This window comes from Drosophila mauritiana, chromosome X (assembly GCF_004382145.1).
Source record: "Drosophila mauritiana strain mau12 chromosome X, ASM438214v1, whole genome shotgun sequence".
Taxonomy (NCBI): domain Eukaryota; kingdom Metazoa; phylum Arthropoda; class Insecta; order Diptera; family Drosophilidae; genus Drosophila; species Drosophila mauritiana.
In genome coordinates this window covers 10280273-10306559 of record NC_046672.1, presented here as the reverse complement: position 1 = coordinate 10306559, position 26287 = coordinate 10280273, and the positions used below count along the sequence as shown (strand labels likewise).

General features: G+C 44.8%; 1 protein-coding gene across 6 annotated transcripts in view; it reads left to right on the top strand.

The window, feature by feature from the left end:
- The window catches only part of LOC117148588 (protein sprint), an 87473-nt gene extending 61426 nt beyond the window's left edge, over positions 1–26047 (top strand). For 5 of the 6 annotated variants that reach the window (XM_033316063.1, XM_033316060.1, XM_033316065.1 and 2 more), the window contains 6 exons: positions 6214–6465; positions 16997–18440; positions 18506–19537; positions 19594–19848; positions 24252–25078; positions 25442–26047. In XM_033316063.1, coding sequence (XP_033171954.1) covers positions 6214–6465; positions 16997–18440; positions 18506–19537; positions 19594–19848; positions 24252–25078; positions 25442–25771 — 4140 coding nt within the window. In that variant the 3' untranslated portion in view covers positions 25772–26047. Of the gene's footprint in view, positions 1–6213; positions 6466–16996; positions 18441–18505; positions 19538–19593; positions 19849–22837; positions 24081–24251; positions 25079–25441 lie in introns of those variants that run through there. The other variant, XM_033316066.1, reaches the window with a different exon arrangement.
- The last annotated feature ends 240 nt before the right edge of the window (positions 26048–26287 follow it).

Sequence of the window (26287 nt, the reverse complement as noted above, 5' to 3'; positions counted from 1 at the left end):
GTGCTTAAATTTCGTTGTTCATTTGCGTTAGTTTTTGGTGTCGAAAGTGGTAAGGACTTGGGACTCCTCCACTCCTCCACTTCTTCCTCCCCATTGCCATATCTCGTTTCAATTTTGTCGCTGCTGGACGCATCTTCTTTGGTGTGTGCCTAATGGCTTTGACTTCTTGACAGCATCCAATCCTGCCCAGACTTTTTGCCCTGCCCCTCAAAAGACTTGGCTTGCTTTCACTCCGCAGACTGGCCATTTGAACGTCTCGTCTTCGTTTTGGCCATCGGCCATTTAATGGCGTATTTTATGTGTTGGCTTATTACTTGAGCTGAATGTTTATTGCATTTCCCATTTCAAACATTTTAGACCATTTCGTCCATTTGGTATTTAGAATACGTAAGCTTACTCCTCAACGCCGCCGGCAATTTCCACATTTTCCCAGCCGGCTTGTTTGTTAATTATGCAGACTCTTACTGGTTTGCATTTTGCGAAATTTTGCAGTGTTGCCGAATTTCCGCTTTGTTAATTATGCATTCATGGTGCGACAGTCTACAAATAGATTTAAACACGAAGCGTCTTTTTTTTAAGTTCATTAGGGAGATTATTTTTGCAGCCTTAATTAATATAAAACTTATTGCATTTTTGGCAAAGAATTGCATACTAAGTACTACTTAGTAATTAGTTCTTAGTACTTAGTAAGTACTTTAAAGCTAATTCTAAGTCCAATGGCATGTTAGCGTATCTCTGAAACTCTTTATGGATATATGTGCATGTATATTTTCCGAGTGGTCTGTATGCTCAAAGGACGACCAGATATGTGACCTGTGAGGATGCACACCAGACACATATGTACATACATATGTACATACATATGTACATCAGTCAGTCTGTGTGATGTCTAGCTGCTGTTGTTCCCATTGCGGTTATCCCTACCCATTTTTTCGGGACACCGGCATCCTGCTGCTGTTGCTGCCATTAAATGTAATTCTCTGTGGTTTTTATGGTTTTTTAAAACATTCAACAACATTTTACGTGGCTGCTATTTATCTTTTATTTCCACGGCTGCTGCTGCACTCTTGCCCTCTCACTCACCCCAACTCGCTTTGTCTCTTTCTCCCGCTGCGCGAACTATGCTATCATGTGCTGTGCACGTTTTATGTTGCCGTGTTGTTGCTAGTTTTCAGTTGATACACTGAGAGAATAGTTGTATACAAATATTTAAAGTTATTCTACCAATCAAAACAATATAATTTGCAGCGAAATAGAAACACTATTGCGTTAGTATTTGAATAATGTATGGTATAAACTGTGTGCTCTCCACTTTGGTGGACAGTTTTTCTCGCTGTGCATTGGTTCCTGCGCTGCGTCAGGCAATAATTCAGTCTCGAGTGCAATTTGCTGCACGAGACAGAAACAGCAACAGCGGGTGTGAGAGAGACAGCACCATTGAGACACGTGCACGGCAGCTTATCGCTCTCACCTTTTGTCAAACTATTAGTTGAAAGGGGATTTTTCTCCTCTTTTTTTTTTTTTTTGCCCATTTTGGCCAGGGATTGGGTTCAAAACGCCACCGTGCACAGTGGGACTGTTAATCAGCTTTGTGCGAACAATGGCGGTAAAATCACTCAGTCGTTCTATGTGTATGATTTTTATGAAATTAATTTCACGCTGGGACCTGCAATTCCGATAAGAGAAGCTTTATGCGGGGATTTCGCACTCACACTTCCCAAAATCCTCACATGTGAGTCCATTATCTTGATCGGACGGTGGAGCAGCCAACGGAAGGGAAAGTGAATGGGGGGGTGTGAAATCGTTTCGAATTAACCCCAGGCCAATTCTCCAACCTCAAAACGAGATAACCCTTTGTGGGAATTTATATATAGTGCAGGCTTTTATAAACCCCACAATTTGTAGAACATAAAATAGGCATACAAATCGTATTCTTCAATAACTACTTTCAAAAACAAATCACTTTAATCAATTAAAACAACATCTTGCATTAAGATTTTGCATTAAAAATATTTCAATTATGTTACTCCAAGGCATTTTCTAATTTTTCTTTGCACGTTTAAAACCTTAATTTATTATTTTCCATGGCGAGTCCTTTAACTTCTTTCAACTCCATTGCCTGATTTCATTTCCGCCAGTCTGCAATGCAACTTCCGTTCATGCAGTTTTTTCCTTTTTTTTTCCTTTTCGTTTGGAAGATCCCCTTCATTTGTCGCATTTGAACAATTTTCATTGCCCGTTTTCGGGAGGCGTTAAATAAATAGTTTCCCCCCTTGCCCGTTTTCATTTTTGCTTTTTATTTTTATTTCACTTTACCCACTGCTGCTTGTTGTTGTGTAATTTATTAAATGGCAAACGCCCTTGTAAAGTTACACAGCGCATTGTGCCAATGGCTGGGAATTTTTATATTGCCATCGAGTTTTGGCCAAAAGTATTTCACCAATATTGGCAGGATAGAGATACAGGACCAAAATCCAGACCAAGCCTCAGACGCAGACAATTGTTTGCCAATATTTTAGCCCAAATATGTGGTGAGAGGAGCGGGGTTTTCCAAGACCTGAGAATGATGTTCGTTTTCGACATCTGCCAGAACGGAACCCAGAATACTTTCTTCGTCTGTCGTCGCAGTCTGGCTCTCGAACTTCCAACACCCAACACCCAACTTCCAACTCTCAACTTCCGCTTCTTTCTCATGACCGTGAAAGTGTTGGCCATGGCACAAAAGTCGGCTTTTGGCCCAACTTGGTTCGCTCACTTTGGTTGGCTTGGCTGGCTGGCCATTGTTGCATTGTCAGATACACTCGCACATATTCCCAAGAAGCCACATATACATACATATACACATAAAGAATGGGCTTAAAGTCGCGACTGTTTGCCCAGCATAACGAGATCCCTTTAGGAAGCCAAAATCAAACAAGCCCATACAGAAGCTCAGTGCCACTGGAACAAATCTAAAGTTGCACTGGGAGAAACACAAAATATGCATAACATCTATTGTCAAATGAAATAAAATAAGATACAACAATTTAGCTGATTAGAAAGTAGCTGATAGCCATAGCTTTACGTTTTATTTTTTATTTATGAACGATTTCAATGGCTTTCCTATTATTTTAGCATGCGATGCGTAAGTCAGAGTGTATTTCCTTGAAAAAGGAAAGTCGAGAGTCTGGGGACTGGGAGGATTGGCGGCATCAACCCTCTACTTAGATTTCCAACACAGCCACATCCACTTTTCGCCACTCAAAAATGCAGCCAGGCTACTCAGAAGTCGATTCTGGGCACGGTTATGGTTTTTTATTCGGGGTTGCTGCAAGGAATCCCCTCCAGCTTCATTCAACATAAAGCTATTAGATATCCTTGCAAGTCCATGCCTGTGTGTGTGCGTGTGTGTGTGTTTTTTATGTGTTTTGGTAATTCTGTAAACAAATGAGTGGGATCTGGGCAGATAGCTATAATATTCGAACTGGGGGAAGCTCTAGGCTAACTTAATAAGTATCGCATTAGAGCGAGGAAATGGGAACTTGCTTGTTTGATAGAGTAGATCCTTGTGTTTATCCTTGATGCGTTCCATTTACGTTGTCCTAGCGTTGGAGAAGAAATGTTTTTATGGCTTCATTTCCATTATTGGGCATTCATTTAAGTTCGATAATGTATTATTAGAAAACATCCATAGTTTATAGTTAAGTGGCAAGATCCTTTGTATTAAATATAAGGTAAATTGCAAGTAGAGAAGGGTTTCTACCTTGACTTTCAGTGCTTATTTTTAGTCTCGCTTCTAAATGAACATCATTAGGTATCTGAATTTGGGTAGCATTTGGCCCAAACATTAAACCCCTCCTTAATTTGACCACTTTGGAAATAGTTTGGCCACCCGGGCGAGCGAATCAAAAGGCGAAACGAAAAAAGGACCCCATTGCTGGCGTAATAAGCAATACTTAAGACCTAATGCAGGGTATAAAATATGCGCAGCATTCGCAGTCACCTCGCTCCGCCTTCGCATTCGAGTAGCCAGGATATTCAGGGATACCCAGGACAGCCAGGACACCCGGGACACAAGGGTTGCCCGGCCGAAGTCGTCCTTTTTTGCGGCGAACTCCTTTTTGCCATCCGCTGAAAACGGTCGCCTGCAGTGCGCGTTTTTCTGTTGCCGCTGCTGTGATTTTTGATTTAAGCATAATTTTGCAACAATTTTGCCGGGTTCTTTGTGGGGGACTGCCCGCTGTGAGCTCTGAAAAATTTCAAACATTTCTTCAAGGGATTTGCGCAATTTTCCATTTTTTTTTTTGCCTTTGCTTCCACTTTTGGCCCAGCCATCATCTGTCTGCTGGGGCTTTCCTTTTTTTTTCTGTGCTCCCCCTCTATATTACTCGCATTTAAATGGTTGGCAAATAAACAGACGAACATTTTGCATTTCCATTTCATTGCGTTTGTCTTAAGACCTCGTCTCTGAATGTCTGTGGCAGCTTCTTTCGCTCTTATTTCCTGCTGCCATTGTCAACGCGGCGTATGATTAATGCGTCAACGAGAAGGGACTGCACTGAGCAACCTGAAATGACACCCTGAAACTTGATCTCTCCACTTTGGCCCCAACCACCACCACCCAAACCCAATCCCAACCCATCACGCCCACGGCCAACCCGTTTAATAAATGACATCAAAAATTAAAATTCAACGCCGGAGCGTTATTCAAATTCAAATTTACTAAAGCAATAGAGAGAGATATGAATCTTTGGCTGATGTATTTCAAAAAAGGTGAGCCAACCAACCTAATTTGACACTTGCCACCACTTTAGCATCTATAAGGACCGAAAAAAAATAATAAATAAATAAATAAAAGGTTTACCAACGGAGGGAAACACGAAGAGGCAACATGGATCCGTGGAGTTGTTAGTGGCAACGAGTCAAGTTTAAAGGGGTGACAACCACTAGACTTCTTTTTTTCAAAAGCCAAAACAAAACGCTCCGATGGTTCCGTCCTCTAATGAAGGGATTATTAAGCATTTTAAATTAAACGGGTACAGCCGTGCGAAATCAGGGTATTTTAAAGGAATTTCTAATTATGTAAATATGCATTTAACTAAACAAAAATCAGTTCGTTTGAATCAATAAAATAGCTGCTAATATTTAAAATCTTAAATACAGTCAGTAACTATTTTCAAAATTGGAATTTTAGAGGTAGAATGCAACAAATTGTTGAAATATTTTACTTGTTGCAAGTTATTTTCACATGCAGCCATCTTTTCCACTCTCTAATAAATTTTCTAATGCATAAGCATTAGCTGTGGCTTCAATTTCGACATCGCTGGCTGTTGGCAAACATCATCATCTTTGACAGAGAGAGGGATGACACACACACACCTACACACACTCCCACTTAACGTATAAACCCCCAAATAACCTCCGCCCACTGCTGAAAAGTATGCTACATCGCAAAAATAAAGAGATGGGAAACTTCAAAGCCAGCCCTTGGCAATTTTCAATTAAAAACGCCTACAACGAACGACGCGACTGCTGCTGCTGCTGCTGCCATAGAATTGTTGTGTTTTTGTTTCGCTTTGTTTGCCCTGCAAACCCTGCCTGCGGCAAAATTTTCCACCGGAAAACTTTGCTGGAAATTTCTAGATGGGCCGCTCTTCGCACGCAGCTTTAATGCTGAGCTGCTTGGAGCCATTCTAGAAAATATCACGACATGGAATTGCACTCGCAACTGGATGGAGATTACCGAGTAATGTGGCCAGAGGCAATGTGTCAAGTGTCGCAGATTCGTCTGCCAGGCCTGGTTTTCCATTCGCGACGAACTGGTGTGCCCAAACTTGGTCAAGTGTGCGTTCCAGCAGCTGCTCAGGAAGTTTTTACCCCACTCGGTTCTCTTTCGATGGCCATAATGTGGTACATTAGCCTAAAAAGGGGTTTGTCAAATTGGAATCCATCAAAATGGCAAAAACTCGGTATTTTCCAAGGTCCTTGTCTTCATAGCTTGGCTTAAATCTGAAAAATTTCACTTTTATACTCCCAATGACCAGTACTAACGGTTTCTATAACTGGGATGCGATTTTTGGGTGTAACTTGACCAAAAATGGTCATCCTTTGTATAGTTATTCTTCCAATGCTGAAAGCACTATTTTTATTTATAGAAAATACTAAAAACGTAGCTGTCAATTGCAATCCATTAGTATATTTTGTAATTTTTACCCATTCTGTTGCCCTTTGCAGTCACGCACATCTCTGGTGTCCAGTTCGGAGGGCGGCATCCTGGCGGAGGGCGAGACATCCAGCGAGGACGACGAGGAGGAGCCCGTGGAGGCGGAGGACGAGGGCGAGGAGAGCAGCCGCGATTCCAGCGACAATTCGCCGCCATGCGATCTGGGACTCATGGAGCGCCTCCTGGTCACCCATCCGATGTGGTTCCTGCCGGGCATCCAGCGTTCCGGGGCCGTTCATCTGCTCCAGGGCAAGGAGGAAGGGGTGAGTGCGTCCTGCTGGCGATAATTATTAATTTATTGATTTAGCTTAATAACGCAATTTGGTGAATCGCAAAACGATGGCGGCGGGTGTGTGCGGTAAATTAACAAACACATGTGACCACACAAATTTGCACAACAATGAGGGCAGAAAAACAAAAATACGAAAAAGAAAATAAATGAATGGGGGCTCATTCATACGCTGCAAAATTTGCATATACAAATTGCAATCAATTAACGAGCAGCGGGTCCTGTGAAATGTCCTCTGATGTCCTGCGTATCCAGCAGAAACACAAACACACATAGGTGGCAGGGGAAGATTCATTAATATTACGACAGGACAACAATGCCAAGCCCTTTTAATTGTAAATGTATAAAGATAAACAAAGAAATGTAACCAGGAACAGGACCAGGACCAGGACGAAAATCAGGACTAGAATCGGGACTCTCTGCTGCGTTCGCAAATTCATTGAAATTTATCTGACTCGAGCAGCAAATGGTAGACAATGGGTGCAAAGAATGGGATTTGGACAGGAGAAGAACCATGTAGGATGAGCAACGGGCACCAGTTCACAAAAGGCGGGAAAAACAAAGGCCAAGCCAGCAATGGTCAGCAGGCAGGGTTTGATAAAAAGGAGCTGGAGCCGGACTATAGATGGTGCACGTCCTGGAATCTGCACTGACAAAAAAATTGGAACAACTTGGCATCGTTAAATAGTTTTTCATTCATTTCACAACTTACAAGGAAGTCTGAGTGCATATAGCAAGACCAATATTATAAATTAAATCATATTTTTATTATATTATTCGCAAGCCAAGTCATAATTTTTCCCAGTGCGCAAGGAATGGTACTGACCATTTTGTGATTCAAAGCCTTTTGCATAGACAATTGAAATTACGGGAACCTGGGTGGAACTGGCAGATAGAATAGAAAAGAACAGGTAATGGCTGAAAGCCAGGATAAGGAATACAAGGGCTATATAGTGGAATGTCCAACAAATTGTACAGATTCAATAAGGCAAAGTCTCTTACCAACTTCAACTTGTGTTCTCAGCCAGCAATTATCACGTGTTCGCCGATTGCTCAGGAAACTCATTAAAGTCGCAAAGTGTTCACCCCTTTTTTTCAATCACAATTTTTAATCAGCGTATGTAAACAAAAAAATGTTTTTTTTAAGTACCAACTTTGTGAGCTTGCACTTGATTTTTGTTAAAGTGCTTACATTAAATTTTAATGTAGATAATTAAAGCAATGGGCCAACATTTGATCTTACATTGTTGTAATCTTAATAATGAAATATTTTGGAAAGCAATATATATGTTTTTGAGATGCACTGCAAAATCGAGAAGGGCGCGCATCCTCCTTATTTGAATGAATATCTTTTCTCTGGTTGCCTCCATTTTCCTGCCAGCTTAGCAATTTTCAATCGTTGAACGCGCCGTAACAATGGCTCATTGATTGCAACGTCCGTTTGCCTCTTGCAAAAGCCCACTCCAGTTTTTATTTCTTCCCTCTCTACACTGCAAGAAAACGTAGACAACTCCACTTAAACTTCTTTAGATTCTTAGATCTCCTGGTTTTACTAAAATGATTCAAAAACCCTCATGCTTATGCAGTATTGAGATAAAACATTAAACCCTTCATTTGTTTAATATTTTTAACTTATCGGAATATTGTTGAAACATTTAGACTTGTATAATAATCTAGTTAATTATTTTTTGTTTTTCGCAGTACATTTCGATTTCGTGGGAAGTTGTGCAGAAGTTTTTTTGCCCCAACTTTTGCATTTTGCTTCTTCCTTCTTGCTTTTTGCTGCTGTTTCAGTGCGTCGTGCCTCGGAAATTGTCTGCACTTTCAAACTGCCACCGGCCACGCCCCCTTTCGCCACTGTTGCCCCTTTTTATCCTCGATTGGATGCTCCCTTTTTTTTCCATCGATTGCTAATTGCATGCGTCAACGGTAGCGAGCGATGCTGCCTCAATTATACGGTGAACGCTTTGGAAAAGTCCTTAAATCCCCATTAGGATGCAGGACGACTACGCAGTGCTCCTCCTTTGCCATTGTTTATGCGTTTAATAAAAAGCCATTTAATTGAAATTGAAGTAGTCCCCCATCCCCGGCCACCTGACTTGCAATCGGAGTGCCATCCTACCCCGTTAGCAGCAGCTCCGGGTTCGCTATATCTGTACATACGTGTAGTTTGTAATTAAAAATCAATCAATATGTTCGAACTGGACACAGTGCATTGTGGCGTCATATGGTCAGTGAAAGAAGTGCGATCCATTTGCCTGCCTGGTATTTTAATTACTTGTTGTTTGGCCAGGCTGGCCTCCCAATCGAATCGAATCGAATCCGGCTCGAAGGACCAGAGTTTAACAGATTTTCCCCCTGCTTTGTTGGCACATCTCTGCTGATATTTTTTTCCTGTTCCGGATACCTTTCACATCCGACTGCCCTTCGTCATCAATCATAAATATGCGTGGAGCAGGAGGCGTGGTCACATGTGCGTATGCCTCGCATTTCCATTTCCGCCCCAGTTCAAATATACATACATACATATATATTTTTTTCGCTGCCTTTGGCCACGGGATTTGTTATGCCGACCACAGAATGTAATTAGCAGCAAATGTCGATGCTTTATGGACCAAACCATGGACCATGGGGTTGGGTGTGGGCGTTGGACGATTGGCCAACAGCTGGGGCAACCATTTAATGTCTGGGTAATCGGCCGAAGAGGGAGTTCGCTTGGGGGATTGGGAGGTCAGTTGCGACATCATTAGCGCTCGTCACCTGTACAGTGAGCAATGGATATTTGATGACCCTCCAGCAGATTGAATTACTTCATTAGCTAAAAATGCTCAAAAGCCGGTAGATCAAATAAAATTATACTTAAAAAAGCCTAGCAATTTTTCAGAGCATATTTTATGGGCTTCTAAAAGAGAAATATTAAAATATCCTATCATTGGGGTTTTTATTACTATTTATTTATTTAAATTTGTATCAGCCATGTTTGTTTTTTTCCAATATATTGTTAATTCCCCATGTTATTGTTTTTCCGCCGAAATGAAGCGTGTTTTTAATGGAAAATCCATTTCGCACAAAACTAAGCTTTCCCTGCTGACAGCTGGAATCTTAATTCCAAAAAAAAAAAGTGAAATTCCCTCTGCATTCATGGCAATCGATTCATTCATTCATTTTGGTTTTTTGCTATCTGTTTGTTGGACTTTGCATTCCGCCAATATGAGTTTGATTTGGGCAAAGCAAACATCCTTTGATCCCCGCAACGAATCCTGCATTTATTTGTTTTGCCATGCTCTTGAACTATTTTTTGGCTGCTTTATTGACGCCTTGCTTTTGATTTATGAATTCATGGCTGAGCGGGCCAAAATGAACATGTTAAGCTGCTGCTGCTACTGCCGATGTTGCAGTGCCACGCCCACTCGCTTTTGGCCAATCCACTTTGACATCCTTAAATGGCCAAATGTTTCTCGGCACCAGGGATGGATGAATTGGATGGGTGCAAATGCGGAACACAGTGAAATTGAATTTTTTCGGCTGCATCCTTTGTTTGGCATGTGTTTCAATGACAATGCCATCAAAATGGTTGGGGTGCTGTTTATTTTTTGGTCTCAGCTTACATGGCAAAAAGTCAGACAATGTCCCAAAAGAAAAAAAGAGAAGAAAAATGTTAAAAAACATACATACATTCAGACAGTAGCCACATAGGCGCAGACAGTTTTTATTTATCACCCAGGCGCACATCGCCGCATGGAATGGGCAGGTGGTCCAGGATCCAGGATTGGATTGGGTGGCAAATGGCCATCAACAGCAGGCACAGCGAGAGTCAGTCAGTTAGCCAGCTGATGAGGCGATAAGGGAAAGCAGACAGTCGTGGGATGGGAAGATGCCCAGCCAGGACGACGAGACATGTGTCCAGTCCAGTCTGTCCAGTTCGATTCGTTCTCCTTCCATCGATGCGAGTGTGTCCAAAATTATATTAGCAACCACATGGCAAGCCAAGTGGGAGTCACCAACCAGTTGAGAAGATGGAACAGGAAGTTGGAGCCTCACTATGTCGCATTTATTGACGTGTTTATACACGGGAGTCACTTTAAAACTAGCCATTTGGTCCAAACCATATAAATTTAGTTTGACATTCTTGGGCTCATTAAAAAACATAATGGTTTTTAGCTTTAAATTTATATTAATATTAATATTAATATTTCGTGTGAAACTTTAGTACTTATGGTAAATTATTTCTAGCGCATAAAACTTGTGAAAAGTGAAAACTTTTTCGCAGCTGCCAAATTACTCCTCCACTTTTGCGTGGCTTTTTCTAACGCACATGGTGCATTCCCCTCCCCTTGGGGAGTACAAAATGGATAACCAGCATCCATCAGTCGGCGGAAAAGCCACAGGATCGAGTGCAACATTAGCATCCTGGTGTGTCTGACTGCATTTTGGGCAACACATTGGGCTAATGAATTATTAACAAAAATTATAATTGAAAGCCGTTTGGCTGGCAAATGAGTTTAATGCACTTTGTCCTGTTGGATGGATGGTTGGAAGCCAGCGGAGGTTTCTTGTCCGGCCAGTGATGAAGAGACTGGGGTTCTCATGACTCGAACGGAAGTAAAGGGAAATCAGCTTAAGGCGGCACAAAGGGCAGGAGTACAGTGGATTTCGAAGGGAAAAGCCTCGACTCTTGAACTGCAAAAAGGGAATCCGCTTACTGAGGCCATTGGCAGGTGAAAGTGATGGTGGGGTGGGGCGAAAACGCATAAATAAGGCGGCACAAAATGCCAGCAGATTAGGGTGGGCTTATGTCGGTGGTCTAGGGTGGCTCCACCAGCAGAAAGAGCAAAACACTGGGCTCCAAGTCGACACGACTTGGTCTCTCTTACAAGCAAATTCAATTTTCTATGCAAATTAGACTGGTGAAGTTTTTACTAGTAGAAAGAAAGTCCAACTAGTTGTGCCGTGAAACTAAGTTAAGTACAATATTTAATAACGTACCGCACGCCAACTAAACTTAAGATCTTTCTTTTGTTAATACTTGTAACTGATTTGAAATCTACTCTTTGGCATCATAAATTCTAAATCAATTCAAATGTACTTATGGCTGCTCAGAAAATCTTAAAATACATTTCCCGAAATGACAGTCGCAGCAGCAAAATGAATATCAACGAGATATGCAAATGTAAAATGTGTTGAAAGGACCAAAATGAAAGCTCTCTCTCTTTCTCCACTCCTGTGGCCCTCTCTTTCGCACACATCGCGCTGCGTTGCGATGGTTTCACTTTGCATTTCCATGCCCTGCTCTCGCATTACCAATTTCAATAAAATATGAGATTTTTATTATGTGCTGCTGCTGCTCACTCTGCCGCCTTCTAAGCCACCATTCTATTGCTGGGGAATTCCGTCTAATGAGCAGCGAATGGCAGGATAATGGCAGGTCCAGTTCTGCTGTCCGCCTTGGCATAATTTGGTTATTTTATGCAAGTTTTTTCCTTGTCCCCGCCGGCTGAACTGTTTGCTCGAACCACAGAAACCGCCGACACTCATTAGACGGCGCCCCTGGGGCTTCAAAACGGGGGTCGAATGTTATGGTAGGGGGCGTGGAAGCAGGGGGAGTGGCCATGGGTATGGATGGGTATGGGTATGGGTATCATTATGCCAATGCGTATACAGTTTCACTGGCCTCGCTTTTTTTTTTGGCTGGTAATTTGCATAGGACCCCGCAAAGTAGGCAACATTTTTTTTACATTCGGGGCATATTAAGTATACGCCGCGTTAACAATTTATGAATTAAAATTGTACTGCATGGAGTGAGTAGGGTCGAAACTTTTTTTTATTCATTTTCTATTATTAATTATGAATTGCAGCACATGTGGATTTGAGTAGGCTGAAATCCTCGAGTTCGAAACAGTTAACTACCCTAGCAACTTAAGTCACTGTCTGCCTTCCGCCGATGCTTTCTACTTTAATTGAATAAATTGCTCCGGTCATCCGGTACCTTTGAAGCAGCCTAATCCGCCGCTCAAGTAGCACATCTAATCCGGCCAATGCACATTGCATTCAGGGGGAAATTGCACTTCCATTACCATTCCTTCGTCCTTTAAGTGCTGCCCCTTTTAGATGAGCTCATTGGCCATCTGGCACCAAGTCATGCCAGGGATCTCGGGTCCAGATACGGATTCAGATCCCAATTCCCCCGTAGCTGCACTCCATTCCACTCGGCTGCAGTTGGCTTGGCAGCCTTTCCAATCCATTTCGTCGTTGTCCATGACCATTAAGCAGTCAAGATTTGTTGTCAAGCATTTTGATGGCGTCATGATTGATAGACAGCTGGGCAGGAGGGGAAACTGGAAGGGACAGGGGATGTGGGCAGTGCAATGTAGTTGCTGCTGGGCATAACATTTGTGGCATGATTTCATGATTATAGACTAGACTTGGCGCTTGAACGAGTCCAACGACTCGACGACGAGTCTATTTGCGGGCCAAAACTTGATTACGCCGACCAGAAAGCAGACATCCTGCGATGGCACTGAGCAAATCTTTACTAAAAAAGCCCATTAGTTTATAAAAAATATTTATATTTTTTCAAAAATACTAACTAAATGTAGTAAAAAGGCAAATTTTTTGATCAGTTTTATTTTGCTAAGCATAATGAACATATTTGGGACCAACTACGAGTTGATTTCATCGCTTTATTCAGAGTTAATATAAAGCATGTTATTTGGCAACGTGCTGAGTATATTTCTCCGTGTTTTGGCACTTGGCAACGGCTGCACTTTCGATTCCGATGGCCAAAACCACAAACAGGCGGGGCGAAATCGAAAGATTGGGATGGAGGGCAGACAGGCAGCAGCTGCGACACGTTGCGCATTGTGATCTGGCCAAAAAAGGGGTGACTTGGCCAAGGATGAAGATGGTGATTGAGCCCAACGAAATTGGAGGCGGAGTGGCCAGGGCACTGCGGACATTTCGAGAGGAGAAATGCAGCCCCGAAGGCACGCGGCGAGAAATGGAAACCGGAAATGTTGTTACCTCCCAGGAGGAAGGGGCATTGGGCATCGTATACCGGAAATGGGTGCAAATGCGACGAATCGTTATTTTCGAGAGAGAGAGCGAGAGTGTGTGTGTGTGTGTGTGCGTACTGTGTTGTGTCTGATTTGCAACGCCGCAGGGAATCCAGGGAAACGCTATTGGAATGGGCTTTGGAGTTTTTTAAAGCGTGGGTGGGGAGGCCAGAGTTGCCTCAAATCCGTGGCAGGAGGTGCGAACATTCGGGGCCATGTGCTGCCCAATGCACAATAATTTACATGCAATTAAATGCAAAATAAATGCAAAGAGATAAATGATTACGGACAGAATGGGATAACAGCTGGGATTTGGTGAGAGGACACCACGTACTGCAAATGGAAAGTGAAATTGGTTAGGGAATCGAGGGAATTATAAATGGATTTGATTTAATTGATGACATAAACAACATAAAATAGCAGATGTAACTTGAATCGGTTATGCAACTATTGAACTGTCAATTAATTGCAATAGAAATTACCAAACGTTATATAAGGGCGGAAACAATGCACATCGACTTTGTGGGCTATTGAATTCTCTTCCTTAAACACACAATTTGATATCACGTACTTAATGGTCAATAAAAACGTTTAAATTTACGACATTTCTGGCCCAAACCACAAGGACACCCACATACATCCTTGTGTAATTGAAAATGCAGTGGCTGCAAACACGGAAATGAAACTGTTAACTGTCTTTTGCGGTTGGCGAGCAGAACAAATCGAAAAGCAAACCAAAACCGCATCCATCAGTCTGTTGGCGAGTGGAAAAGTGCAAGTGAAATGCAATTTGCGAGGGAAGAGTTGAAGCATCCACCGTATCCAGACCAAAAATAATCACACCCTTTCCTAAGATCCTTTGGGGAATTACACTTGGACAAAATAGAGGCTGGTGAATAAAGTGGTGAATTTGATTTTTAAAAATATGGTAGTTCTGCTAGCAATATGCAAGTTTATCTAGGAGTATCAGCATCCTTTTAAGGACATTGCATTGTTTTTTTTTTTTTTTTTTTTACTTTTGATACCATACACTTGCAGTTGCCCATTTCGCCAACACTTTGCTGCCACATTTTTTTGTGAGTCAATGAACTGGAGTGTGCATTTGTAGGCCTTCCTTGTTGTCGCCAGACGATGGCTAAAAGCCTGCAAAGAGCCATGGCCAGCTAGCGAAATGTAAATGTTGTTGGAAATGGGGAAATGGGGAAATGCAAGTGCAGCGAGGAAATGGAACTGGAAATGGCCGACGAAGAGCCATTGTGACAGGTGTACAGCACACAGGTGAATGCGTATATGTACGACTACTTACGAGCACATCCACCTGTCTGGTTAGCACCTTCAACTAATGCATCACTTTAAAGTCCACTATATGTCTATATATATATTCAGCGTATAATTTAACATTTTACATACGCTCATATATAACTGATCTGTCGTCAATTGCAAATGCCGTTACGCCCTTTTATTGTTCGCCAGCCAAATGAAATTTGTCAATTCAAGCCAATAAAATGCAGGCACTGCCGAGACACACACGATGGGGTACAGTGCGGTACGAAAGTGTGTGCCTTTTTGGAATGTACATTTTTTTATTAAAAAAATGTCCTTGTTTTGCAGTTTTCAAAGCTTGAAACTGAAAAGCTAAACTCATTTCTTATGACTTTTAATTAAAATGCCTATTGTGTTATTATTTCAAAGTTCTTAAAACTCTGAAACGCAACGTATTCATCTTTTACAGCCCGCATCCTTGGCAACCTTTGTGCATTATCTCCCAACTCTCCTTGCATTGGCTTTCCTTTTTTTTTTTCTTTGCCGTCTTGGATTTTTATTAAGTTTTCCTTTTGTCCACTTTTGGTTGGCTTTCAGCCTGTTAGGGAACTTTTTTTACGCTCGTTTGTGTCGTCTGTGTTTCCTATAAATTGCATTTCCTTGATGGTCAAGCGCGATGGCCACGCCCCCATTGTGCGACCGCCTTATTAAATCAGTATAATATCTTTGACCCTCGCTCCGTATACCTTTCTCGTTTCTTCTCTCCTTGGGTGATAGCATCAAAAGCTGATGTAGTAGCTGAAAAGTATGCTTTAAAATGATGCAACCTCACCCCCAAACGAATGAAAACCACCCGATTCATGGGTTTTTATCATCTTCTTTCAACTGCTTATTGAAAAATTGTGCGCAACTCGCACAGAAATCATAAACAACGCCACAGGGTGCACAAATCCCCTCCGAATTTAACCTCCCCCCATCCCCCACGCAGTTGGCATTTATTGAAATCTGAAGAAGAAAAATTATATAACTATATATGTACATACATATGTACATATATAGTATGCGTCGTTGTGTGTACATATATAATTGCATGCTTTTAGGGTTGCTGCGATGAAATTGAAAAGCAAATACAACAATGCCAGCGAAGAAGACAGACGGGGAGAATCTGTAAATCGCAGAAAGTGAATCTTTGTAGACTGAGTGAAAACACTTAAGAACATACACCCACCCCTCTCCCTTCTCGAATTTGTTGTCGCTTTTTAATTCCTCTTGAATTTCTGGTAGTCAGGTGGAGATGGAGCTCAGAACTTTACAGAATTGATTGGAGAAAGATTATGAATGGAAATTATAATAAAATTGCGTTTTGAAGGAATTATAAAAAAGGGAGCAATTTTAAATTGCAGTGCCACGCAAGCAGCATGAGCATGAGCAGTTGAGTAATATAATATTTTTGTTTAAGATGGCAGATTTTTATTTTAGGATTCTGATAGACTTTTTGAAGAAATACATGATGTAGGCATTTGTTAGTTCTGAAAGGACGAGTTCTTTAATACTTCGATTCTATGGAATGTATGCGTGGAAGTTAAACGCTCATTATGAAAGTTTTCAATGGCGATTAGCAGAGCAGAATTTTGGCCCAGGTCTTGGCCATACTTGACCAGGTTTTGGCGACTAAAGAGGCATTACCCATTTCCCATTCAACGCGATTTGTCGCAGCGTCTGCAAAGTTTTTCCCGACAACAAGAAGTGGCAAGGCATGGGAAAAATAACCAGAACCAGAGGAGGAAAAGCATTGTTGCAAGAATGGAAAGAATGGCGGGAGGGCGGAGTAGGGTACGATTTATCATCCATAAGTGGGAATTCATGGGCGAATTGTGAACGCAACATTTAACGCGCAGTCACAGGAAAAAGACTCACTTAAGGACTTAAACCACCTCGAAAGATATGGAAAGATAACACTGAATATTTTTGATCTATAGCCTGTGGGATGGCAGTGAAATCTTAAGGTTGATATATGTGCTTTCAAGCAATGTGCAACCAAAGTTTTGTTCAAAACTTTGCCTTAAAATGGAAACTGTAATCCTCGAATGCAAAGAAACATTGCCGTTGTTTTAAATTAATAAATGATTTATAAAACAGTTAAACCTCTTAGACTGATTACTAATCTGTGAATTTTATTTTTAATTGCAGACCTTCATAGTGCGCGGTTCCAGCCAGCCGAATACAATGGCCGTTTCAGTGAGATTGCCCCAGGATACGGGGCCGTACATCGAGCATTATCTCATCCAGTCGCACGATAATGTCCTGAGCTTGGAGAGCTCGAGATTCACGTTTGGATCGATACCCTCGCTAATTGCCCACTATGCCCAATGTTGCGATGAGCTGCCGGTGCAGTTGATGTTGCCACGTGTCCTCCGTGAGGCGAACAATCGAAAGAAGCTGAGTTCGCTGGCCCTGTTGGGTCAGGAGTTCTGGAGCTATGTGAGTAGTCCGGCTCTCTTGGGTCCAACAACGCCATCGGTGGCTCCGTCAAAGGATCAGCACTTGCTGGATGCCAAATCGCCGCTCTCACTAACGGAAACCAGTGGTCTTGGCACTGCCACCTTCTTTAGCGATGCCCTGTCCAAGCCACCGCCCACAGGGGCACCGCCACTGCCGGGTGGTGGTCTCTTCAGTCCCACCGGAAGTGGTCAATTGCTGGGCTTCTTTAGCCAGGCGGGCACTCCATCCGATACGACGAACTCGAGCCTTAGCTCCTTCACCACCAGCGGAGGTCAGCACATGCAGCTGCTGAGTCCGAATTCTGTAGATTCGGTAATACTCACCATGTCGCCAGTGGACAATCCGGGGCATTATTTGCCCGGTTCGACGGGTGCTCCCATGGCACCTTTATGCCCATCGGTTGTGGACCAACAGCTGAGCACCTTTAAAGTGGCCCAAACTGCGCCGGAAGTGGATCAAGTGCGTCCACAGCGACCGAAGCCACCAAATACGCTGAATCTCAAGCCGCCGGCACCACCACTGCGTTGGTCAAAGCCCCATTCTCCTGACCAGAATGGAAGTGCCAATGGCAATTTTACGGTAACAACCACGGTTACCTTCTCGATGGAGAACGGAGGTGGCGGCGGCAATGGACCGACGGTTGGTAATGGTAATGGTAAATTCGTGGAGGTTACTACGCCGGCGGCCAGTAATCCCTTTAATGCCCTACTCAACGGCCAGGCTAGCACTTTTCAGACATTCGCCAAGCGATTGTCGCCGGAGGGCGAGTGCAAGGACACGCTGTCCTCGCAGGGATCCTCCTCCAACGATGGTCGCTGGCCGCCGCCGGCCCGCAAGTTGCTCACCTCACCCATGACCCCGCTGACGCCCAGTGGCGGCAGCAGCAGCAGCGGCGGCAAATCCCGAAAGTCGCGAGCGGGCAAGGAGTCGCAGCACTACAAGGAGTCGGACATCCTCGAGAGCCCGCCGATGCAGTACTGCGCCAGTGCGCTAAGCGACAAGATCAGCGACTACGAGGACGTCTGGTCGCACGATCCCAGCGATCGCGCCAGTCTGCTGACCAGTTTCCGCCCGGCATTGGACACGGCGGGCGGCGTGATGAACCGACGACCAGATCTGCTGGCCGAGACTCGTAAGTTTTTATTCGCCTCGAGTGATATCTTGTCCAAATATTAATTTGTTCTGTCCCCTATTCAGCGAGCACTCCCACACCGACGCAGCAATCTCACCTAACGCCCTGCGAGGAGGAAACCACTGCCACAGCCAACGAATCCTCCAGCCAATCTCTGCTTCAGTTCTCCGGCGATGTGCCAGCTCGCTCTCGAGCAGGCCTGCTCTTGCCAAATCTTTCGGGACAGGTGCCCCCTGTGGCCATGACCCAATCCATGACGGCGGCTGAGGACGATGGTGGCGATACGACGCCCACGGCCGAAGGACAAGCCAACGGAGCCAGTCGCAGCAAGCAGGGCAGTCCGTTTTATGCGGAACCAGCGGATGCACTGCGTCAGGCGGGCCTGACCAGCGCAGCCACGGCCATCTTGCGTCGCCAGCATCGCAGTCAAATGTTACACGCCAGCCAAAGACACTCGGAACCACTTAAAGCGGGCTTCGGAGGATCCGGCAATGGTGCAATGCTGCAGCCCAGCGATCTGGAGAAGCTAGCTGGCAGCCTGGACGAACTGAAGCCCAAACCGAAGGTTTCCCAGCAGCAACAGCAGTCGCAACAGCAACAGCAGCCCACCAAGCGGGCACGCAATCGCATCGATCACTGGCAATTGGACAGCAGTTGGGAGTTTATGGCCAAGCAGGATACGGGCAGTCATGCTGGCGGGGATTACGATACGGCAGCCATCGATTGGCAGGAGAAGGAGAATTCGCTGGGCCGGGATAGCCGTGCAGATGGGCAGGGAAAGAAGCGGACGCTGACCATTCATCAGATCATTGCCAATCGATTGCCCGACCTCAATCTGCCAGAGCTGGTACGTTGCTCAACGCCCCCGCAAACGGCCGCCCTGCAGCCGCATGTCCTGGGACAGGATAAGGTCGGACTCGGATGCGATGGCAGCCATAAGTCATTCCAGAGCCAGATCGGTTGCCGGCTCTCCTCCTACGACAACGTCTTCAGCCAGAACTCGTTCGGAGGCATCGATTCGGCGCAGTCCGACGATGGCACCATTTTCTCGGAGCCCTGGGACTCTTCCCAATGGGACACCTTCCTGCCCCACGATGGTAAGCCATATACATACCAGTTATATTCGCAATTATTTATATTGATTCTCCTCTAGACGCCACCATCAATTCGGACACCATCCATCTATCCAAGTGCCGACCCGCTCTCTCAGAGGACGACACTATTATCGAGGAACTACAAAGCACCAAAGACGGCAGCAATGGCAGCTGCAACCAGGACACACTCAAGGCGAACAGGAATGGTGCTGGACACCACAAGCCCAACAACACCGGCAATGGCAAGGCCAATAGTCGACCCAAAGTGGCCACAATTCTGCGGAACCCCAGCATGCGGGATCGTGAAGTCTTATGTGAGTAGTTAAGGCATTCTTTTGGGTTATAATCAAGCAGGAAAATAATAAGTATATAAGCAACTATAAGTGTAATCTGGTTATCAGTCATAAATCGAAATTCTCTAAGAACGAATACAACTTATAGAGCATCGAAATCGTGTCAATTGGTCGCCAGCACCTGCCAGCACATCGCCTTCAGAAGTCGTCTCGTGTGCTTGGGAAGTGGAGTAATGGTGATGATGATGATGATGATGGGGATCACGCTCAATTGCAATCTGTTATTATTATTGTTGCATCATACGCGTTCATGTGCCCCATGGTCATATGGTTATCAGCGGCAGCACATCGTCATCGATTGACGGAGCGATTGAGTGCACGGAACTTAAAGATCTGGAACCAAAGGCAATGAATCAATCAGAATCGAACTCGAATGACTTTGTTATTACTGAAAATGATTTTGATTTGTTTTGCTTAAAAAGTAGTTTACAAATAAGATTACTTTGAATATTATGAGTAATAACAACTACGTTCTTACTATAAACGCACGATTTGTAAAAGTCAATTCCAAATGAAAGCGTCTTTAGTTTGTTTGCAGAAATCATCAAAAAATAATAGTATTATATTAATCCTATTGGGAACTATATTTGTATTTTTATCAGTGAGAATGTGTAAGCTTTTGAGGTTGACTTTAATAGTGCTGATAAAACTGTATGTAATATAGGAACCAGAGCATAATCGCTTCTAACTGTGCAGATCTGTGCTTCAAATGGCTTAGGTCTGACATACGATGTCGTCTGCGGGCGGTTCAAACTGGATTGCAGCGACATCGACTGCAAGCGGCGTATAGCCTATAGCCTATCTGGAAAAAAGGAACACAGCTCCGCTGCCTCCGCCTGATGACTACAAAGCCTTGCCGAAACTTATCTGCTGCACAACAGCCTTCCAGTCGAACCCAATTCCGATCCCAGCTAATCCCGCCCCTTTCCTTATCCGCTGTCCAGTGATTTCTGCGTCGCAGTTGACAACTAAATACCATTTTAGATATGTATGTTCGCAAGGCAGCCGAGAGTGAGAGTGATTTACTTGGGAAATAGTTACTAATTCTTTGAAGAAATTATAATATTCAAAAATATTAATAATACAAGAGATATACTACTTGTGCTGAATATAAACCCTGAACAGCGTTACAAAGCTGAGGTTATAACCAAAATGCCCACATCGCAAGTGTATAGCACTGATCATCGTTTTTTCCGACTTGATTGCCGGGGGCGGGTGGGTGTTGGTGTTCCAGAGAAAGACTTTGGAATGTAAACCGACGTAGCGACGCCGGCAGCGTTTTTATCAGCGAGCGCAAATTTCACCGCGCAGAGTTAAGGAGACTCTGAATGGGATGCGTAATTAATAGATGATGAGCAAACATGATGAACGCCGAGCACAAACACTATGGTGTATGTTTGCAGATTGGAATCGGATTCTATATCTCGACCTAGACAGTCTATTTTTGGGTCAGTGTAAGCAAAGACAAACATGACACCAACGACCAGTCCAGTCAGCCAGACAACAAAGACCATCTGATGCTGATGAAAGGCAAACAAACGCGTTGCTATTTTAAAAACGCACCCGAATGCAATCGATGCTAAAACGCAGTCGATGAGATATGTTTTTGGATTCGAATTTACATTTCGATTTGAACTCGAATTTGGTCCAGCCCAATTCACACGTGCTCATTTTTCGCCGCCTTGCCGCCTGCCAACGGATTTGTTTGTCCCCGCGGGCATTGTAAAAGTTAATGGGGGGTGGCTGGGTGTATTCTAGACTGCACGGATTGATAAGCTAGCCAAATCTCTCGAGGGAAATCTTTATCCCAAACTCAATGCGCTTGGAGACGAGAGATTCGCGTGGTAGCTAAACAGGTAGAGTTGGGTTCAGTGCTCCCTTTCTGCCAAGGTTGAGTTCTAGCGATCTGAACTTTGGACGAGGAAGATCGAATGGCGAAAAACCCTCAACCGCAACCTGAAAACCTCCATTTACCGCCCGGAGGTTTTTCCGAATTGCGCATCAGACCCAAGTCGCAGGCTAATGCTGATGCAATCCAGGCAATCCATTGCGTTAGAACCCGGACGGAGTCGCGGTTCCAGTTTCGAGCTAGCCAGCGTGTCTATTGATAAGACCGTTGGGAGATAGAGGACTAGAATAGAAGAGCACATCAAGCAATTCCTTCAAGGACATGTTCAGGTTTCAGCTAGAAAACTAAAAGGTCAAATTGCTGTTGACGTTATATTGTCAATGTGATGCTTTTAGTCAATCGAGGCCCCAGGCAATAAGGAATGAACAAAAAAGAACATACATTTCGAATGGATATAGCTAAACAAGAAGTTCTTAATCGAAATGTTCGAAAAACATATACTACTCAAATAGAACGCATAATATTATGGGTAAATTACTGTGATATATCGAAGCCACAGGGTTTACAGACCTGATTGTTTATATGAGTAATGTGAGGGGGGCTCTAAAAATGCTTTTCGCATGGCACTCAAATGCGAACATCTGGGTTTTGTTTTGCAATGGGGTTTCCGACTCGTTCAGCGATACACAAAGGGCCCACAATGAATCAGCTCGCGAAGGCGATAGCTTGCGAGCGATTCCTACAGGTAGTGGCTTGGATGGACCAATGTCCAAAACATTACGCTGGGATTGGGCTACCTGGGAGTGGGTGGAATACCAATCCAAGCCAGCGATTGAGTCATTGGCTTGCGCAACTGTACCTGGTAGGCGAGGAAGAAGCCGGAAATTCCCGGGACTCCTGTGGGTGTACACCACCCAAAAAGGATGCGCACTACCTGCGCCCGAAGCTGACCTGCTTTGGGCGGAAAAGGTCATGCAAATGAGGCCGCCACTGGGCGAGTTGACACATTTAGCGGCGCCGCCGTCGCTATCTTTGTTTTTGCGGACTGCGACGTCGACGGCGGAGATGCCGTCGCCGTCTTATAAACTAATGCGTATGAAGTTCAGAATTAGTTTTGCATTGGCCGCGTTTAGAGCAGCAGCCTGCGAGAGCGAGCATCGAATCGAAACATATTTCGTTGAGCAAAAATTCTCGAGACGAAGATCCAGCGATCGTCGGAGGAGAGTGAGAGTTGGACGCGACCGCCATCGCTTATCAATTAGCCGCAGCGTGTGCCGATGAGAAACCTGCGTTTCCGCCAATTCGTTTTAGCTGGCAAGAATCGCTACCGGATATACCATGAGTTGGTTCAGAAGATCGTCGCGTGCACCGTCCGTGAGCCGCCCGCATTCACCCGCATCACTCAACCAGCCGCAGCAGAATCCGTCCGATCAGCAGCATCAGCGCGATATGTCCAAGTCGCTAAGCTGGCTGGATGAGCGATGCATTGAACGGCAGGAGCCGGAGGAGTTCTTTCACGATCCCGACCATGTGCGACACTACAAGGAGGAAGCACAGTTCCTGAGCATCATGTCCGAATGGGAGATCATCGAGCATCCGCCGCAGTCCAATTACTTTTCGGCGGACTTTGAAGAGGAGCTACTGCAGCAACGAACACAGCTGCCAATCAGTTCACTAGAGGATATCAATCACAGGGATACGGATCTGGTTAAGGATAAAGAGTCAAAGGCTGAAGCCAAATCGAAACCTAAACGCAAACGAAAATTCCTGGAACTGCTATTCGTGGACAACATTCAGACTGGAATTGCCCTGCCCCAGGACGAGAATGAAAGCCCACAGCGGGCTCCATCTTCGCCAACAGCGGTGCTGTGCAAAAAGTCCAGAAAGTCCAGTAGTACCAACAGTATTGCCGTCCCATCCACCGTTGTGCCTACATGTCCGCAACAGGTGCTCAAAGACTGCCGCATCAATCGGAAACAACTTAAGACTGAAGCCCTGGCCAGCTCGATTATGGGTGCCATCGGGAAATGTCCCGCCGGGGAGGATTCCATGCCGGGGCCAGCTATCAACGAGCCGGATCAGTGCCATCCTGGTGAGCAGAACACCTGTGACCACTACGACATCAAACAGTTCTTTCACCTGGACGAACAGGGCAACATCCTGCTGAACATGGCGCACATTGTCGAATGCCAAGCACTGGGCCTGTGCCTTCAATCCCAGAGTCGTCGTCTCTATCGACGCTATCGACGTGGCTGTGAATGTGCCGACGAGGACTTTTGCCAGAGTCGTGGTTGCTGTCGCATCCTGCGTCGTTTGCTCCGACTGCTGTGTAAAATAATAGCTGGTAAGGGGAGGGTTCTTCAGTTGCTAAAGAAACTTTAGGATCTTTGATACTAGGGAGTCTCACTGATAATCTTCTCTACGTGAACCCATGTTATCTAGATAGTTTCTACAAATATTTACCCTTACTATATATCTGTTAACTAACAAATCTCTATCTCTTTCATTCTTGCAGGTCACCCCCGCAACAAGATGAGCATTCAGAGCTGCGGACCCGGCGATTCTTTGAGGGCATACACCCTTCAATTGGCCCAGGATCCCAGCTCGACGTTTGCCCGCAACATTGAGAACTTCATTTGCTGCACCAAGGAGTCCCGGGAGGCGGCGCCCCAGGTCGTGATGCGAAATATGCGCCAGTTTATGAGCGGCATGAAGAACTATCTGGTGAAGCATGGCGAGGGCAAGTTCCATGCGGAACTGGAGACGGCGAGGGCGCGACTCAAGTCGGATGAGTTTCTCAACCTGGACGCCATGCTGGAGACGGTAATGCACCAGTTGGTGGTGCTGCCGTTGCGGGAGCACCTCTATGGCATTTTCGTCGATCACTATCAGCGCAGCGAGGATATCCAATTGCTGGCGCAGAATGTGCGCTACGCCTGCGAACGGGAGGCTGCCGACTTTGGCATCAGGCCCACGGTAACGCCGCCATCACAGGCTGCCCTGCGGCTCATCGCTAATCTGCTGTGGCGTCTCCAGGAGGCCGAGTTGCCGCTCGACAAGTTGGAGCTCTTCCTGTGCGTCATCTCGACGGTATTTGACGCCACCGGCTGTCCGCGTGGCCAGCAGCTGGGCGCCGACGACTTCCTGCCCGTACTGGTCTATGTGGTGGCCAAGTGCGGATTTGTGGGCGCCGAGATCGAGGCGGAGTTCATGTGGGGCCTCCTCCAGCCGACGCTGCTTAACGGGGAGCCGGGCTACTACCTGACCGCCCTCTGCAGCGCTGTCCAGGTGCTCAAGACCTTCATGGCGTCCGAGGGGGAAAGCGGCAGCGGATCCCTGGACGTAAGTAGCAATCGCAAATGAGCTGAGTTTCCTTACTAAGTACCTTACTTGAGGAAAGCAACAAGGAAAGACAAACTATCAAAGTTGACGCTTGAATCTAGACTTCATACATAGGATAATAGATAACCATTGGATGCTAATAAGCCACGTAAAATACACATTGACTATTAGATTTTGTATTTAATTAATAGTACATATTAAAACAATAAATATAATTATCGTACATCAGTACATCAACAATATTATACTCAAAAAGGAAAAGTTAGATTTGATTAGCTTGTGGTATGAAAATATGGAAAACTTAGCTCACGCTCTAAAACCCCAATAGTTGTGCATTGACTAACCATATACTTCTGCTTTTAGTGGCGCTCCAGCTGCCTACCCGCCTGCTCCAGCGTGCTGCGCGTGATCATACCGGACGAGTGCAACGGATCCCTACAGACGAGGACACTTCCGGTGCGACCACACACCACCACCCGTGAGGTGTGCCGCATCATTGCGCACAAGGCGCGCATCACAAATCCGCAGGACTACGCGCTCTTTAAGCTGGTCGATGGCGAGGAGACGCTGCTGACGGACGCAGAGTGTCCGCAGGATGCCCGATTGGCGGCCAAGGGAAAGCATTGCATGCTGGCCTACAAGCGGATCGATGCCAAAATCGCCTGGCCGACTGCCCAGCTGGCAGGACACTGAATCATCAGCTCGGGGATGCGCCCGATGCACACATACGACATACCGCCCCGCCCGCTCTGCCCTTCTTGCTCACTAACCAAGCATATTTGATTAATAATTTATTATTATTACATTAAAATATACTTAGTAGCCTGTAAGTAAAGCTAATTAATGCTAATTAGAAAACATCTAATGTGTACTAAACATCAGTATTGAGTTAAGTGTGTTTTTTTTCCTGACCCACGGGTCAAGCCCCCTTTTTTTTGCTAATAAATGTACTATGCGAATACATATACACATATATACGATATATAAACTTTTAGCAAGTAGAGTTGCAATTACTGCACAAAGAAAGCGATGGAGTCATCTAAACGAATCTACACTCTAAACATATATGCAAACACGAGCATGCCATCTGGGTGCATATTCCATTTGGTGTGGATCGTGTGTGCCACCCTGGAGACCAAAAGCACAGTTCAACAATCACAGCAACAATCAATCATTCATTCAATCAAACATTTAAACGATTATGCGTGC